Below are 19,274 nucleotides of genomic sequence, written 5' to 3'. Positions count from 1 at the left end.
GGGACCCCCCGATACATATCAGATAGTCGGCCAGTAATACCATAAGGTCCAGCCTACTCGCATCTAATGTGTATGTGGGCCTTTACACCAGCAGCAGACTGTACCCAAGTAATACCCTCCAATGCCCTCGGCACTAGATCTCCGGCATGCGCCATGACCGTACTGATCGTTTATGCAGTGTTACACCTTGCACATGAGTTTATCACGTATGCCAATGGAGACGCCAAGGGGTCACCTGCTGCCGCTGCGCTTCCTATTGCTTGTAGGGTGGAGCGGCCACCTCCTGGCTTTTTGATGCCAACTTCGGAGGTCTGGTTTTCAATTTTTTTCTCCACTTTAGAGAGTTCATGGACGACTTCTTGGTATCGTTCCATAAAAATGAGCTCCCCGTGGATCGGGGAAGATTGCAGATTGAACATCCTGGAGACCTAAAGCAATGTTAAAATGAAATTAGACAGAAAAAAAAAAATAATAATTATACATTTTATAGATCTCTAACAGTCCGATCTCTCCTCCCCTGCTCGGCTCTGACCCGTCTCATCACGTCATCGGCTTACTATCACAGTTAGACACATCGCTATGGCCTAGGGAGCAATATAAGAGTCCCGCCGGTAGGGAGGCAAAGGTGCCAATGCTATAAACCTATGCCCACCTCATGAGCATCGGTATAGTTTCCTCTCAATATACATGAAATGAGCAGCGATTCCGGCGGCGACAGCATCATAGGGATCAGGTTATATTGCTGCTGGCGTTCTCTCCGGTGGTCTATGTCAGCCCTGGCGGACAGATTACTCGCACTGCTCTCTGCAACACAAGATCCGGGTGAGAGTGTGCACCAGATGGCGGGGCTCACTTCTGCGGGGTGTGATCATTACCTGACGTGCTTAGCTCACTACTCGTGCTTTCATTCTGTTTCCTGGATCCCGCTGTATTAATACACAAAAAGTTACACACATAAGACGTGCGAGGTGTTAGGCATCGGACACAGGACAAGCGGTGGCGGCAGATCCGCGTACCCCCAGAGAAACGCTTCCGGTAAGAATCGCACGTGCAAAGGTTTTCTTTTACTACTTCTTACAATATACACCATCTACTTACATCCTCTGGTTCTCCTACGTCTTTTAACACTGGAAATTTTGTACGTTCGCATTTGCAACCGTTCTGCGACAAGCTTGTGCTCTGGAGAAAACAGAAATGGAGAGTAAATGTAAAATAAACCCCAAAAAAAACAATCACATACGGCGTTAGTTAGGCACCGGATGTGCAATTACGACCAGGTAGTATTTACTCTAAAACACTGCACTTTGAAAACCCATATGGAAACAAGTCCGAAGCACGTCCCCTGCAGCTGCTCCCAGTCCCAAAACATTTGATTGACAGGTCTCTCCTAACATACGTATAGAGATCATACTTCGACAAGTTGGCCAGGGACTAGTCTGAGGCAGGTGCCCTGTGGTTGCTCCTAGTCCCGAACTTTTAGACTCCGTATGTAAATGCCAAGGGAGAAACCTGTCAGTCAAAGCGTTCAGGACAGGGAGAAACTGTAGAGGACCTACCTAGGACTAGTCATGCGGTCAGCAAAAGGGATCAAGGAGGGAGAGAAGTCTGTTAAGGACTGGCTTCAGACTAGCCATCCAAGTCACAACGAAGAAGCCGGCTGGAGACTATGTGACTTGGCTAAGTCTGAAGTTGGTCCACTATCAACTTCTCCCTTAGCGCCGATCCCTCTGATTCACAGATTTCACCCGATGAAAGGTCTCACCCTATGTACATGCGTAGGCAATGACCTGTCAAAGAGATCGGGGCGGGAAGAAACAGCTGGGGACCAGTTTCAGACTTATCATCCAAACCACATAGTCCCTAGCTTCTCCCTGCCTCGATCTCATTGACTGACAGGTCTCTGGTCACTCTCCTTGCATGTACATAGGGGAAGCGATCGGGACGAGGCGCAATCACAATGGACCCGGCCCATAGATCTTAACAGATCATTAACTTATTAAGAAAAAACATTGATTTCTCTGGAATAAAACATCGGATTGCAGATATCAAAGTAACATTTAATCAATTTTCTATGACTTACACGCCCATATAAACGGCTTAAGAGGGTTGATCCTACTGACAGACTTCCTTTAATATCCTAAATTAAGCTCACGTGTGACATACCTGCATTCCTGTTGCTCATCACCACTTTGTACCTCCATTGGGCTTCGGAAATATATTTGGATAATCGGACCACCCTGTTCTTCAAGTCTTCCGATTCAGACATCAAATCGTTAAGATCGCCTGAGTCTTTAATTAGGTCTATCTGTTCTTCCAACATTTTTAAGTAAGTGTCCAACACGACCTCGTCCACCAGAAAGCCACTCAAACTTCTGGCGAATTGCTTCAGATCAATATAGTTACCTTTCACCAAGTCCCAAATGTTCTGAGAGTTGTCTACAGAACTGCTCAGGTCAGTGGAGATGACACTGCTATTATGTTGGGGGCTTTTGATAGGAGACCTGATGAACGCAGGCTCCCCTTTCTCAGTGCGGCTGTCCAGACGGCCAACCTTCAGTTCCAGGTCTTCTTCGCCTGCTTCCACAGCATGGCTGTCAGGAAGGGGCAGCTCGGAGCACAGATCGACTGTGGATGTAAAAATTAAGGAGAACATGTTCTCCAGAAGTTCCAGCTTCAGCGGTGAAGGAAGCGAACACAAGTAATACCGGCACTTGGTAAAATACTGGAAAAAAAGATCTGGATGCTCTGCGAAAGAAGGAAAACTGGATGAATAACATGAAAAGTTACAATTAAGTTCTTCCCTCCAGAGTAATTTGTTTTTTTTTCGCCCTCCCCTTCTTATTTCCGCATTGTAGAATTATAGAACGTTAGAGGTCCAAACCCATCTCAGACAGACGTCTGTCCGGCCTCTGTTTATTTTTATATGGTTCAGCCATCATTACCCTTTACAAAAGAAAATGATGGCAATGACGCTCGGGTTTAGTAATTGTTTTTAGTAAAATAACGCTTACAGTAAAACTATCACTGCTGCTTACTGCAATGACAACTTCCACATGTTGCTAAAAAATAGGGCTACAATACAAGTCGATTATACCCCATTAGCGCTGGTGGTTGGCGGCACATAAGGCTTTTAATTGGCAAGGAGGTTCGTGTTCCTTATAGGAATCTTCCACCTCCCACAACGTATTAAATGGCAGATAATCCTGGTGGATCGTAATAATGAGAAGTGTATTTTGTCCTATTGATATTTGCGGTTGGACATTATTAAAACTGCAAATGCTGAGATTAGAAGGTGAGTCACGGTTAATATGTCGCAATGCGCCACCGGCCGGGCGCCAGATGTGCGCCACCGGCCGGGCGCCGGCTGAATCACAGAGAAACAAGCTACCAGCGTGGAGCACCGCATCAGGTCTAGCAACAATCCTACATTGAGCCTAAAAGGCATCAATGGACCCTCATCATCCCCACCGCAGGGCGGTGTAACTACTGACCGCTATATACGGTAATCCGAGAGGGGAAAGGAGACTCCGCTCAGCACTTGGACATATACACGCAGCATTGGGACATATTAACCGTGACTCGCCTTCTAATCTCAGCATTTGTAGTTTAAATAATGAACATTCAGCTTTCTACAAAACAAAGTATTCAATAAGAAGATTTCATCCATTCAGATCTAAGATGGGGGATTTCAGTGTTACCTTTATTTTTTTGAGCAGTGTATATATATATACACAAGTTGAATGTGCCGACAACAAAATCACACAAAAATCACATTTATTAACCAATGGAGGCCTGGATCTGGAGTCACCCCCAAAATTAAAGTGGAAAAACACACTACAGGCTGATCCAACTTTGATGTAATGTCCTTAAAACAAGTCAAAATGAGGCCCAGTATAGTGTGTGGCCTCCACGTGCCTGTATGACCTCCCTACAACGCCTGGGCATGCTCCTGATGAGGCTGAGTATTGTGTGTGGCCTCCACGTGCCTGTATGACCTCCCTACAACGCCTGGGCATGCTCCTGATGAGGCGGAGTATTGTGTGTGGCCTCCACGTGCCTGTATGACCTCCCTACAACGCCTGGGCATGCTCCTGATGAGGCTGAGTATTGTGTGTGGCCTCCACGTGCCTGTATGACCTCCCTACAACGCCTGGGCATGCTCCTGATGAGGCTGAGTATTGTGTGTGGCCTCCATGTGCCTGTATGACCTCCCTACAACGCCTGGGCATGCTCCTGATGAGGCTGAGTATTGTGTGTGGCCTCCACGTGCCTGTATGACCTCCCTACAACGCCTGGGCATGCTCCTGATGAGGCTGAGTATTGTGTGTGGCCTCCACGTGCCTGTATGACCTCCCTACAACGCCTGGGCATGCTCCTGATGAGGCTGAGTATTGTGTGCGGCCTCCACGTGCCTGTATGACCTCCCTACAACGCCTGGGCATGCTCCTGATGAGGCTGAGTATTGTGTGTGGCCTCCACGTGCCTGTATGACCTCCCTACAACGCCTGGGCATGCTCCTGATGAGGCAGAGTATTGTGTGTGGCCTCCACGTGCCTGTATGACCTCTCTACAACGCCTGGGCATGCTCCTGATGAGGCTGAGTATTGTGTGTGGCCTCCACGTGCCTGGGCATGCTCCTGATGAGGGTGCGGATGGTCTCCTGTGGGATCTCCTCCCAGACCTGGACTAAAGCATCCACCAACTCCTGGACAGTCTGTGATGCAACGTGGTTGGTGGATGGAGCGAGACATGATGTCCCAGATGTGCTCAATCGGATTCAGGTCTGGGGAACGGGCGGCCAGTCCATAGCTTCAATGCCTTCATCTTGCAGGAACTGCTGACACACTCCAGCCACATGAGGTCTGGCATTGTCCTGCATTAGGAGGAACCCAGGGCCCACTCCACCAGCATATGGTCTCACAAGGGGTCTGAGGATCTCATGTCAGTACCTAATGGCAGTCAGGCTACCTCTGGCGAGCACATGGAGGGCTGTGCGGCCCTCCAAAGAAATGCCACCCCACACCATTACTGACCCACTGCCAAACCGGTGATGCTGAAGGATGTTGCAGGCAGCAGATCGCTCTCCACGGCGTCTTCAGATTCTGTCACGTCTGTAACATGTGCTCAGTGTGAACCTGCTTTCATCTGTGAAGAGCACAGGGTGCCAGTGGCGACTTTGCCAATCCTGGTGTTCTGTGGCAAATGCCAAGCGTCCTGCACGATGTTGGGCTGTGAGCACAACCCCCATCTGTGGACGTTGGGCCCTCATACCACCCTCATGGAGTCTGTTTCTAACTGTTTGTGCAGACACCTGCACATTTGTGGCCTGCTGGAGGTCATTTTGCAGGGCTCTGGCAGTGCTCCCCTGTTCCTCCTTGCACAAAGGCGGAGGTAGCGGTCCTGCTGCTGGGTTGTTGCCCTCCTACGGCCCCCTCCACGTCTCCTGGTGTACTGGTCTGTCTCCTGGTAGCGCCTCCAGCCTCTGGACACTACGCTGACAGACACAGCAAATCTTCTTGCAGCAGCTCGCATTGATGTGCCATCCTGGATGAGCTGCACTACCTGAGCAACTTCTGTGGGTTGTAGAGTCCGTCTCATGCTACCATGAGTGTGAAAGCACAACCAACATTCAAAAGTGACCAAAACATCAGCCAGAAAGCATTGGTACTGAGATGTGGTCTGTGGTCCCCACCTGCAGAACCACTCCTTTATTGAGGGGGTCTTGATAATTGGCAATAATTTCCATCTATTTTCTATTCCATTTGCACAGCAGCATGTGAAATTGATTGTCAATCAGTGTTGCTTCCTAAGTGGACAGTTTGATTTCACAGAAGTTTGATTCACTTGGAGTTATATTCTGTTGGTTAAGTGTTCCCTTTATGTTTTTGAGCAGTGTATATATGTATATACACATACTCTTGTACTTTAATATTTTTGTTATTTTCACCACTTTTGCACTAATTCTATTTCTGCACACTGTCTTCTCTATGAGCCCATGCTGAAGCTCTGGGGAACGTCCTCTGAACACAGAGTTTTTTGCTTTTTTCTCTTTTCCTTTTCTCAGCTGCACACCGGATTCTCATGTAGCCGCACACCTAAATCTCCAGACTTTGGTTAAATCTATCCCACTGTGAGACCAGATCTAATCTAGCTTGTCTCACATTCTTGTATTTTTTAATCATTCTTTATATTTATCTTCCTTCAAAATTCATATCTATTTATCACTTTTTTCTATATCTTACATATCAATCGGCTCGATTAAGTTTTAACCTTATTCCCTGCACCCCTTCCCAGTTTACTTTTTCCTCTACTGTGTAAACACCCTTTTTCTTCCTCTCTTTCCCTTCTTTTTCCTTGCTTCCTCCCCCTTCCTTTTAGGGGCTTTCCTTATCCTTTTTTAGAGACATTTTCTCCTTGTGTTGTTGTGCCCTGCTCATTTGGCTTTTATACCTTGAGAAAGGCGCCGGTTCGGCGCAGAAACGCGTTGGTTTTAATAGGACCTGTTTTGCAATCCCAATGCTCTTGATTCCCGCAGCGCAGCCTGCCTAAACGTGCCAGCTTCCATTTTTGCCTTTTGGCCTCCAAAACTTGTGTGTATTATTGCATCCAAAGAAGAGGGATTTTTGGTACTCACCGTAAAATCTCTTTCTTGGAGCCTTCATTGGGGAACACAGGACCATGGGTGTATGCTCCTGTCGCTAGGAGGTTGACACTAGGCAAAAAGGAAAAATAGCTCCTCCTCCGCAGTATGCACCCGCCTACAGGCACCAAGCTCACCGGTTAGTGGCTAAAGCGGTAGGAGAAGCATAAAAAATCCAACAATGCAATGCCCAACAGGACACAACCGTGAAAACTGAATGAGATGCCCAACAGGGCCAACTGGACATATGCCCAAAATCAGGGAGGGTGCTGTGTCCCCCAATGAAGGCTCCAAGAAAGATTTTATGGTGAGTACAAAAAAAATCCCTCTTTATCGCTTCATTGGGGGGGGGGGGGGGGGGGGGGACAGGACCATGGGACATCCAAAAAGCAGTCGATTGGGTGGGAGAACACTAGATAGTCACAGACTAGGTCTGACTGCGGCAACCACCGCCTGCAGGACCTTCCGTCCAAGACTGGCATCAGCTGAACAATAAGTGTGGACCTTGTAAAACCTTGAAAATGTGTGGAGTGAAGACCAAGTTGCGGCCTTACAGATTTTAGAGGCCGAAGCCTGATTGCGAACAGCCGAAGAGGCCCCCACCGCCCGGGTGGAGTGAGCCCTTACTCCCGGAGGGGGAGGTTTGTCCGAGATGCGATATGCCTCCAAAATGGTCGAACGTATCCAACGGGCGATGGTTGACTTGGAAGCAGGAAGACCCTTGCAATGCCCTTCAGGGATGACAAAGAGGGAATCCGAACGCTGAAGGGAGGCCGTTCTAGAAAGGTATACACGTAGAGCTCTGACCAGGTCCAGTTTGTGCAGGGACTTCTCCCGTGGATGCACTGGAGCCGGGGAAAAGGAAGGCAAAACAATGTCCTCATTAATGTGAAAAGAGGACACCACTTTCGGCAAAAAGGAAGGCACTAGCCTGAGCACTACCTTGTCCTGATGGAAGACAAGAAAAGGCGACCGACAAGAAAGGGCTGCGAGCTCTGCAACCCTCCTAATTGAGGTAACCGCTACCAGAAAAGCCACCTTCCAGGAGAGAAGAGAGGCTGAGATGTCCTGAATGGGTTCAAACGGAGACTGTTGGAGGACGCTTAGGACCATATTAAGGTCCCATGGGTCCACTGGAGGGCGATAAGGAGGCGCCAAGTGGGCCACCCCTTGTAGAAAAGTCTTGACCTGAGGACGGCCAGCCAAGCTGCGTTGGAAAAGAATGGACAAGGCCGAAACTTGGCCCTTGAGAGTGCTAAGAGAGTCACGCCTCCAGGCCAGACTGAAGAAAGGCCAAAATGACCAGTAAGGAAAAAGACATGGGAGCCAGCTGATTCTGTTCGCAGTGACGAAAAAAGGCTCTCCAGGTTCTGTGGTATATGCGCGAGGTAGCGGGTTTTCTGGCGTTAATTAGGGTCTGAATGATGTTGTCAGTAAAACCCGCCTTCAACACTGCGGCCTCAACGGCCATACCATTAAATTCAGAGAACGAGAACTCTGATGAAGAAAAGGCCCTTGAGAGAGAAGATCCGGACGGTCTGGCAGTCTCCATGGGGAGTGGACGAGCAGGTTTACTAGATCTGCGTACCAGAAGCGTCTGGGCCAATCCGAGGCTACTAGGATGACCGGTACTCCCTCTGTCTTGATCTTTTTGATGACTCGAGGGATCAAAGGTAGAGGGGGAAAGAGGTAGGGCAGCTGGAACTGTGACCATGATATGACAAGCGCGTCCTGAGTAGTGTTGAGCATTCCGATACTGAAATATCGGGTATCGGCCGATATTCGCGGTATCGGAATTCCGATACTTAATTCCGGTACTTTTAGAATATCGAATACCGGAATCGGAAGTTCCCATAATGCCTGCGCTCTGCAGTGTCTCTGAACGATGACAAGCTGGATGGCAGCGCTCAGCTGAGATCCAGCCTGTCATCAGAATGCCATCCCAGCGTGGGAGAATTCTCCTGATTGTTTAAAAGCCGGCGGGCGGTAAAAAGCCGGCGGGCGGTAAATAGCCGCCGGCTTTTAAACAATCACACAGCCCCATACAGCTTCCCCGCAGCCTCCCACCCCGATCCTCCGCTCCCCTCGCCACCTCCCATCCCGATCGTAAGTTACGACCGGGCGGGGAGCGCAGCACCAAGGAGCGGGGAGCGAAGGACCCGGGCGGGGAAGCCGGCAGTGAAAAGACTTCACCGCCGGCTTTCCCGTTCTGTGCTGCGCTTTCCCGCCGGTTATTTCAAATGAACAGCTGAGGTATCAGGTGATGCCGATCAGCTGTTCATTTGAAGTCGCCGCGGTGCCCTCAGAGGGTTCATGTGAGTTCATGCTTGACTGCATTGCATGAACTCACATGAACTTTCCCACGGTCGCACAGGTCAGCCTCACCTCCCAGACGATCAGCCCGTCATGATTGGTGTGCGCGGTGTCTGTGCGATGTGTGCGCGGTGTCTGTGCGATGTGTGCGGTGTCTGCGTGCAGGCAAACATAGGCCGATGTGACACTACTACTCACATCGGCCTATGTCTGTCCCCCGTCCACTCGTGCCAGCAGGATCAGCTCGATGGGAGCAGTAGTTCCCATCAGCCTGATCCTGCTATATAAATTGCCCTACTGTGTCCCCAATAAATTTTAAATACATGTCATTGGTGGCCAGTGGTTACCTACAATAAATTAGTTTATACATTACCTGTCCCCGCCGATCGCCACCTAAAATAAAGTAAAAAATAAAAAACTACACCTATACTCACCTAGACACCTAATTCCCCGAAGCCATCGATCTCCTGTAATAAAATATAAAATAATAAACCACAACCTTATCCTTACCCCTCCGTAGTAGTCCACGAGTGTCCCACGATGATCTCCAGTTTAGAGCAGCCACATAGAATGTGACCGCTCTGAACCGCTGCCGCCGCTAGAATGATGGGGCCGTAAAGCAGCCCCGTCATTGCATAAGCGGGTTCGCCGGAGTTCAGACAGCGCTGCTCCGGTTAGCTCCTTTACGGCCCTGCTGTATCTTGAGAAATTCCCACGGTACAGCAGTGCCGTAAAGGAGGTCTCCGGAGCTGCGCTGCCTGAATGCACTCCAGTGACCTCAGTCAGTGGCTCCCGCTGCCGGGAGCGGACGTGTTCCCGGCAGCGTGAGCTTACAGCAGCCATGCACAGCTGTCACCATCTCCAGATGTGACAGCTGTGCATGGGAGATCAGCACAGGAACGTGGACAGGTAACTATTTTTTTTTAGTAAACTAAGAATTAAATAAAATTGTGTGTTTTATTTCAAATAAATTATTTTTTTCTGGGTGTAGTGTGTGTTTTCTTTTTAACACTTTGTAGGTTAGTAATGGGGGTGTCTTATAGACGCCCATCATTACTAACCTGGGCTTCATGGCAGCTGGCGCTGACATGAACCCCAACCCTATTACCCCCTGCCACCGCACCAGGGCAGCGTGGAAGAGCGAGGCTAAGTGCCAGAATTGGCGCATCCTATGGATGCGCCATTTCTGGCGCGGCTGACGGCTGGTGTTTCTAGCCTGGGAGGGGGCCAATATTCATGGCACCCTTCCTGGGCTATTAATATCAGCCCCCAGCTGTCTGCCTAGCCTTTGCTAGCTATTAAAATAGGGGGGACCCCACGTCATTTTTTTGGGGGGGTCCCCCATTTTAATAGCTAGTAAAGGCTAGGTATTCAGCTGGGGGCTGATATTAGTAGCCTGGGAAGCTCCGTGGGTATTACCCCCTTCCCAGGCTTCAAACATCTTCCCCAGCCGTCTGCTTAACCTCCGCTAGAGACTAAAATTATGGGGGATCCCACGCCAATTTTTTTTTAAATAAATCCTTTATTTTAACACTAAATGACATTTGATGAGTTAATAAAGATGCAGTCCCTAAATTATTTATTTTTTAATTAATTTTTCCCAAAAATTTTGACGTGGGCTTTGCCATATTTTTGTATGCCAGCCAGGTACAGCATCCAGCTTCTATGAACGCACCATTTTCCGGGGCGGCTGCGGACTGCAATTTGCAGCGGGTGGGGCCCAGAAAGCTTGGGCCTCCCTGCGCTGCAGATTCCAGCCCCCAGCTGCCTAGTTGTACCTGGCTGGACACAAAAATAGGGAGAAGCTCCACGTATTTTTTTTTTTAATTATTTCATGAAATTCATTAAATAATAAAGAAAAAAAGGCCTTCCCTATATTGTTGTGTCCGGCCAGGTACAAATAGGCAGCTGGTGGTTGGGGGCAGCCCGTTCCTGCCTGCTGTACCTGGCTGGACACAAATATAGTGCGAAGCCCCACGTCAATTTTTTTTTAATTATTTCAGGAAATTCATGAAATAATTAAAAAAAAAAAAATACGTGGAGCTTCTCCCTATTTTTGTGTCCAGCCAGGTACAACTAGGCAGCTGGGGGACGGAATCTGCAGCGCAGGGAGGCCCAAGCTTTCTGGGCCCCACCCGCTGCAAATTGCAGTCCGCAGCCGCCCCGGAAAATGGCGCGTTCATAGAAGCGCCATCTTCTGGCGCTGTACCCAACTCATCCAGGGCCCTGGTGCGGTGGCTCACTGGGTAATAAAGGGGTTAGGGCCAGCTTGGCATTATCAGCTGACCCTAAGCCCGAAATTCATGGGGTCACGCCAATATTAGACATGACCACCATGAATTTCTAGTAAAGTATTTAAAAAAAACACAAACACCCAGAATAAAGTCCTTTAATTGAAATAAAGACACAATTCTTTATTGTTCTAAATTAAACCATACTTACCATCACGCCCATTCCAGCTGAAGCCAACGATCTCCTGCAATAAAAGAAAAATAATAAACCAACCTCATCCTTACCTTTCCATGGTTCCCACGACAGCTTCAGCTCTGCTACATCGAGATGACAGGCTGGACCGCAGCAGAAAGCTGCCATCCAGCCTGTCATCTCGCAGACACTGAGAAGCACAGGCATGCTTGCGCTCCTTAGTGTCTCTCTGTGACGGCATAAAGATGAGCCGAGGTCATGTCCAATGAACTCGGCTCACCTCATGCACGTCACTGACAGCGTGGGAAAATTCTCCTGCACTCAGCGCTTCAGCGTGAGAATTCTCCCATGCTGTCAGTGACATACATGAGGTGAGGTCATGTCCAATGAACTCAGCTCACCTCATGCACGTCACTGACAGCGTGGGAAAATTTTCCTGCACTCAGCGCTTCAGCGTGAGAATTCTCCCACGCTGTCAGTGACGTAAATGAAGTGAGCTGAGTTCATTGGACATGAGCTCACCTCATGCACGTCACTGACAGCGTGGGAAAATTCTCCTGCACTCAGCGCTTCAGCATGAGAATTCTCCCACGCTGTCAGTGACGTGCATGAGGTGAGCCGAGTTCATTGTCGGCTCATCTGGATGCCGTCACAGAGAGACACTGAGGAGCGCAAGCATGCCTGCGCTTCTCAGTGTCCGCGGGATGACAGGCTGGATGGCAGCGTTCTGCTGCGGTCCAGCCTGTCATCTCAATGTAGCAGAGCTGGAGCCGTCCTGGGAACCATCGAAAGGTAAGGATGAGGTTGCTTTATTATTTTTCTTTTATTGCAGGAGATCTTTGGCTTCAGCTGGAATGGGCGTGATGGTAAGTATGGTTTAATTTAGAACAATAAAGAATTGTGTGTTTATTTCAATTGAAGGACTTTATTCTGGGTGTTTGTGTTTTTTTTTTTTAACTTCGACTATGGGGTTAGTAATGGGGGTGTCTTATAGACGCCTCTCCATTACTAACCTGGGCTTGATGTCAGCTGGCATTATAAGCTGACATCAACCCCAGCCCTATTACCCCACTGGCACCGCTACAGGGCAGTGGGAAGAGCGAGGCTAAGTGCCAGAATTGGCGCATCCTATGGATGCGCCATTTCTGGGGCGGCTGACGGCTGGTGTTTCTAGCCTGGGAGGGGGCCAATATTCATGGCACCCTTCCTGGGCTATTAATATCAGCCCCCAGCTGTCTGCCTAGCCTTTGCTAGCTATTAAAATAGGGGGGACCCCACGTCATTTTTTTGGGGGGGGTCCCCCATTTTAATAGCTGGTAAAGGGTATGTATTCAGCTGGGGGCTGATATTAGTAGCCTGGGAAGCTCCGTGGGTATTACCCCCTTCCCAGGCTTCAAACATCTGCCCCAGCTGTCTGCTTAACCTCCGCTAGAGACTAAAATTAAGGGGAACCCCACGCCAATTTTTTTTTAAATAAATCCTTTATTTTAACACTAAATGACAAGTACAGTAATAAACGCTATCACTGTACTTCATATATATGTGACTGACATGTTTCTATCTATCTAATCTATGTGTGATGCTCTATTCCTTCTATTCTAAATTGACGGGTACCGATGCGGAATTGCCGGCCGGTTTTTTTAAAGAGACGGTGCATGAAAACACTATTATTTTTTTAAATAAATCCTTTACACTAAATGACAAGTACAGTAAGCAACACTGTCACTGTACTTCTTATATATGTGACTGACATGTTTCTATCTATCTAATCTATGTGTGAAGCTCTATTCTTTCTGTTGTAAATTGTCGGGTACCGGTGTATGCGCTGATGAATTGCCGGCTTTTCGCATAATACATTCTACATTATTCTTAGTTGTTTTACTTCATGTAGAATTAACCTACAAGGAAAGAAAGGGTTTATTTTCATTCCGATATTAGTGTCCCATTGACTTGCATTGGTTTCCGGTATCGGAATCGGCGATATCCGATACTTTTTGAGTATCGGTCCGATCCAATCCGATACGATATTTCCTGATATCGGAAGGTATCGCTCAACACTAGTCCTGAGCGATCGCAGGACCGAGCTACAAAAGGATGGGACCTTGTGGTTTAACCGAGACACCATGAGGTCGACGTCTGGCGTGCCCCACCGTAAGCAGATTTGGTGAAACACCTCGGGACGGAGAGACCACTCTCCTGAGGCAAGGCCATGCCGACAGAGGAAGTCGGTCGCCCAATTGTCGACCCCTGGGATGTGGATTGCTGAGATTGCTGGAACTGTCTTCTCGGCCCAAACTAGAACTCTTGCCACCTCTCTTAAAGCGGGCTTGCTGCGCGTTCCTCCTTGATGGTTTATGTATGCCACGGCTGTGGCATTGTATGATTGTACACGGACTGGGAACCCTGCTAGGATCTCCTGCCAGTGACGCAACGCAACGCCAGGTAAATTGCCCTTATCGCCCAAAATGTTGATCGGTAGGGAAACTTCGTGGGGACTCCACCGGCCCTGCACAGTGTGGTGAACGAAGACTGCCCCCCAACCGATAAGACTGGCATCGGTGGTGACCACCTGCCAGCGCAGCGGTAGGAATGACCTCCGGGGTCTGAAGGAAGAAGGGCGGGACCAACAGGTTAGAGACCCTCTCACTTGACGAGGTAACCTGATGCGTCGATCTAGAGATGACGGGTTCTTGTCACAAGCTGAGAGAAGGGCTAGTTGAAGAGGCCGGGTATGGAACTGGGCAAACGGCACTGCTTCCATGGCTGCCACCATTTTTCCCATTTTTCATGCATAGACGAAGGGAGTGGGAACTTGGGTTGGAGAGAAGGTGGATCCCGTGCTGTAGAGAGTATATCTTTTCCCTTGGAAGGAGGACCCGGGCACAGGTCATGTCAAATTGCATCCTAGAAATGTTAAGTGTTGGGATGGGACCAGGGAGGATTTGTCTGTGTTGATAAACCAGCCTAACCGAGAGAGTGTGTTCAAGGTGATCTGGAGGCTGTGGAGACAGTCCCTGAACGTGGGGCCTTTGATTAACAGGTCGTCGAGGTAGGGGATGATGAAAAAGAAAGAACAAAGACTAATAAAACACAACAGGGTTGGATCTGTTAGGATCCAGGCCTACCTCCTACAGACACTAAGCTTAAACTGGTGAGCTTGGTGCCTGTAGGCGGGTGTATACTGCGGAGGAGGAGCTATTTTTCCTTTTTGCCTAGTGTCAACCTCCTAGCGACAGCAGCATACACCCATGGTCCTGTGTTCCCCAATGAAGCGATAGAGAAAATCAGTTTTTGTCTTATCTGACCAGACAATGTTCTCCCAGTATTTCACAGGCTTGTCTAAATGTCACTGAGCAAACTTTAAATGTGCTTGAACATGCTGTTTATCAGTAATGGGTCTTGCGTGGTGAGCGTACATAGAGGCCATGGAGGTTGAGTGCATTACTTATGGTTTTCTTTGAAACAGTTCAACCTCCAGATTCCAGGTCTCTCTGTAGATTGCCACAGGTGGTCCTTGGACAACTCTTCTGATCACTCTTCACTCCTCTGGGGAGCACCTGGTCATGGCCGGTTTATGGTGAAAATACGTTCTTTTCACTTCCGGATTATGGCCCCCAGCAGTGCTCACTGGAACCTTCAGTAGCTTAGAAATTCTTCTGTAACCAATGCAATCAGTATGTTTTGCAACAAGAAGGTTGCAAAGGTCTTGAGACAGCTCACTGTTTTTATCCATCATGAGATGTTTCTTGTGTGGCACCTTGGTAATGAGACACATTTTTATAGGCCATCACTCGAACCAGCTATTATTTTCCACTAAGTGGCTGGATTACTTTCTAATTACTGATAGATTTCAACTGGCGTCAGGACTTTCCAGTCCAGGACTGTTTGCACCTCTTTCTTCATGTGTTTAATACTTTTTCCCTTTGTGATTTCTCATTATTAAATCTCGTTCAGTATTTAACATCAGTATTTGTAAGCAACAACCAAGAATGGGTGAAAAATACATTAGTGTTTTTATTATACTTTATTTCCGTTTGTTCCATTACTGATTTTGGCTTAGAAATGCTGATGCAAAATACTGAATGTGTGAACGTGGCCTTACACAATATATGGATATCTATGGTTGGAGGTCTTTGCTTGTGTGGATTGAATGGGTTGTTACAGACATCTGGTGAGAATTCCATGTCAATAGCACCTTTAGAAATATATTTACTTAGACAACTGGTGACGTGTTCAATATTTATTTTACCTGCTGTTGGTATATGTTTTTTTAAGGGAATCTGTCAGCAAGTTTTTACTATGGAACCTGAAAGCAGCATGATGTGGGGTGGAGTGGGGGGGGGGGGGGGACCCAGATTCCAGCGATATGTCACTTACTGGGCTGCTTGGTGCAGTTTTGATAGAATCCCTGTTTTCTCTACTGCAGATGTAGCAGTGCTCAGAATGTGGAGCTGTGTATAACCCCGCCCCCACCATTGATTGGCAGCTGCACAAAGGAAGAAGCAAATCAGTGGTGGGGCGGGGTTAGACAGATTCGCTGGACTGTCTGGCATGGGACACCTAGTCCTGCAGTGATAATCTGCTGCTCATAAAACACTGATGGTAATGAAACTACATCAAGCAGTCCAGTGGGTGACACTGCTGGAATCAGACACTACCCCTACATTCTGATGCTTTCATATTAAATAGAAAAAAACCTGCTGACAGATTCCCTCTAACAAAATCTTTTTTATAATTGTTTCATTCATTTTTAGTCCCCCTAGGATACATGAACCTGGAATCACTTGTGGTAAATCCTGCAATGCTAGCACTCCTGTATTATAGCACAGTATTAAACAGTGTTCATACATAGTGTGAATGCTGACATTATTCTGCAGCTTTTTATATGCATGGTTTCTGTAAGTGGTCTGTACCAAAATACATAATTATCCCTGATTATTGTGTTTTTGCCACTTTTTTTGCTGCATTTCCCCTTCATTTGATGTGCTTTTGGTGCACATTTCAAGCAGAGTTTAATGCGTTAATGTTTTTGTACAAAAAAAAAAAACTTTGATTTGGCACTTAAACTCCTCCGCTGTGTTTTTTCAGGCTCCCCATAGAAGCCTATAGAGAAAAAAAAAAACACACCAAAAAAATGCACAGTGTAACAGTGTCATTAGGGCACAGTGGGAATTTGGTCATCAAGAAACCACATCCACTTTGCTTGGACAATTAAACAAGTTTCTACTGTAGAACAGGTGGAATGATTATAAAAAAAAAGCAATCTTGCGCTATATGGGAATATTTCCTTAGCTCTGTATGTTATTACGGTAGAGTAGAAGAAATTATGATCTATTAAGCCTAGCGTTTGGCTGGGCTTCATAGTAGTACAAAGATGGGGGCCCTGACAAACCATCAGTACCCTGTGAAGATGGGGGCCCTGACAAACCATCAGTACCCTGTGATCAAGTTTTGACCGATGTGTGCCTTGTCACTAAAATACCAGTCAGAGACTGACAGCAGAATTTAAGAGGTTAAACAGCAGGTAGCAGGTGTGTAACACACCTGGCTTATGCACTGTATGTCCTGAGCCTGATTCATACACAGGCAACTAAGTGTCCCTCACCTGAGCTCTTCCCATTCTCGCTGTCATCCAGTGTGCTGTTCGCCTGCCTGGAAGGGTAGTCCTTGCACTGGGCATGACTAGGGGCAGTGACGCACAGTGCATAGATGGCGTACTTTATAGCACAGAATGCTTGAAACGCAACTATGTTCCGGTGTGGCATCTGCTCATGTACATCTTCATGTTCTGGGTATCCTGCGAGAGAAAATAAAAGTCAGTCATTAAAAAAATAATAATGTTTTTACTCCCCCTCCCCAGGTCCAGTGCTGACAACCAATCAGGGAGCTCAGTGGCTCCGCCCAAGTTGACAGCACTAGCTGAGGAGCCCTCCAATTGGCTGCAGCGCTGTCGACATCAAGCTGAAGACAAAAACAGACAGACTTAGTGCTGGACCTTGGGAGGGAGAGTAAAATCGGTTTCTCGGAGCCTTCATTGGGGGACACAGGACACCGTGGGTGTACGATGCTGCCACTATGCACAAAAAAAAAGTTCTCCTCCCCAGCAGCGTACACCCCACCGACAGGCATTAAGTTAATCAGTTAGTGGACAAGCAGTAGGAGAAGCAACATTAAACAGAGAAATACAAGAAAGACTAAACTGTAACCAGGGCTGTGGAGATGGTAAGCCAAACCTCCGACTCCTCAATCTCCACGACTCCACGACTCCTCAATCTCCACGACTCCACGACTCCTCAATCTCCACGACTCCTCAATCTCCACGACTCCACGACTCCTCAATCTCCACGACTCCACGACTCCTCAATCTCCACGACTCCTCAATCTCCACGACTCCACAACTCCACGACTCCACAATCTCCACAACTCCTCAATCTCCACGACTCCTCAATCTCCTCAATCTCCACGACTCCACAACTCCTCAATCTCCACGACTCCACAATCTCCTCAATCTCCACGACTCCTCAATCTCCACGACTCCTCAATCTCCACGACTCCTCAATCTCCACGACTCCACAACTCCTCAATCTCCACGACTCCACAATCTCCTCAATCTCCTCAATCTCCTCAATCTCCACGACTCCTCAATCTCCACGACTCCTCAATCTCCACGACTCCTCAATCTCCACGACTCCTCAATCTCCACGACTCCACAACTCCTCAATCTCCACGACTCCACAACTCCACGACTCCACAACTCCTCGACTCCTCAATCTCCTCAATCTCCACGACTCCACAACTCCTCAATCTCCTCAATCTCCTCAATCTCCTCAATCTCCACGACTCCTCAATCTCCACGACTCCACAACTCCTCAATCTCCTCAATCTCCTCAATCTCCACGACTCCTCAATCTCCACGACTCCTCAATCTCCTCAATCTCCACGACTCCACAACTCCTCAATCTCCACGACTCCACAACTCCTCGACTACTCAATCTCCTCAATCTCCACGACTCCACAACTCCTCAATCTCCACGACTCCTCAATCTCCTCAATCTCCACGACTCCTCAATCTCCACGACTCCTCAATCTCCTCAATCTCCACGACTCCTCAATCTCCTCAATCTCCACGACTCCTCAATCTCCTCAATCTCCACGACTCCTCAATCTCCACGACTCCTCAATCTCCACGACTCCTCAATCTCCACGACTCCTCAATCTCCACGACTCCTCAATCTCCACGTCTCCTCAATCTCCTCAATCTCCACGACTCCTCAATCTCCACGACTCCTCAATCTCCTCAATCTCCACGACTCCACAACTCCACAACTCCTCAATCTCCACGACTCCTCAATCTCCACGACTCCTCAATCTCCACGACTCCTCAATCTCCACGACTCCTCAATCTCCACGACTCCTCAATCTCCACGACTCCTCAATCTCCACGACTCCTCAATCTCCACGACTCCTCAATCTCCACGACTCCTCAATCTCCACGACTCCTCAATCTCCACGACTCCTCAATCTCCACGACTCCTCAATCTCCACGACTCCTCAATCTCCACGACTCCTCAATCTCCACGACTCCTCAATCTCCACGACTCCTCAATCTCCACGACTCCTCAATCTCCACGACTCCTCAATCTCCACGACTCCTCAATCTCCACGACTCCTCAATCTCCACGACTCCTCAATCTCCACGACTCCTCAATCTCCACGACTCCTCAATCTCCACGACTCCTCAATCTCCACGACTCCTCAATCTCCACGACTCCTCAATCTCCACGACTCCTCAATCTCCACGACTCCTCAATCTCCACGACTCCTCAATCTCCACGACTCCTCAATCTCCACGACTCCTCAATCTCCACGACTCCTCAATCTCCACGACTCCTCAATC

The 19,274-nt window shown here is 48.2% G+C and overlaps 1 protein-coding gene across 2 annotated transcripts in view; it reads right to left on the bottom strand.

Moving 5' to 3' along the window:
• ZFYVE26 (zinc finger FYVE-type containing 26) overlaps positions 1-19,274 on the bottom strand; it is a 290,489-nt gene that overhangs the window by 222,428 nt on the left and 48,787 nt on the right. For both annotated transcript variants that reach the window (XM_073637441.1, XM_073637442.1), the window contains exons 9-14: positions 16,983-17,174; positions 2,164-2,745; positions 1,099-1,179; positions 876-926; positions 653-804; positions 236-428 (exon numbers count right to left, since the gene is read on the bottom strand). In XM_073637441.1, coding sequence (XP_073493542.1) covers positions 236-428; positions 653-804; positions 876-926; positions 1,099-1,179; positions 2,164-2,745; positions 16,983-17,174 — 1,251 coding nt within the window. The remainder of the gene's footprint in view (positions 1-235; positions 429-652; positions 805-875; positions 927-1,098; positions 1,180-2,163; positions 2,746-16,982; positions 17,175-19,274) is intronic.

This window comes from Phyllobates terribilis, unplaced genomic scaffold, assembly GCF_046119375.1.
Source record: "Phyllobates terribilis strain yellow unplaced genomic scaffold, ASM4611937v1 Scaffold_6__1_contigs__length_29720123, whole genome shotgun sequence".
Classification (NCBI taxonomy): Eukaryota; Metazoa; Chordata; class Amphibia; order Anura; family Dendrobatidae; genus Phyllobates; species Phyllobates terribilis.
Note: the sequence above shows the minus strand (reverse complement) of the source record. Positions and strands in the feature narration are given on the sequence as shown.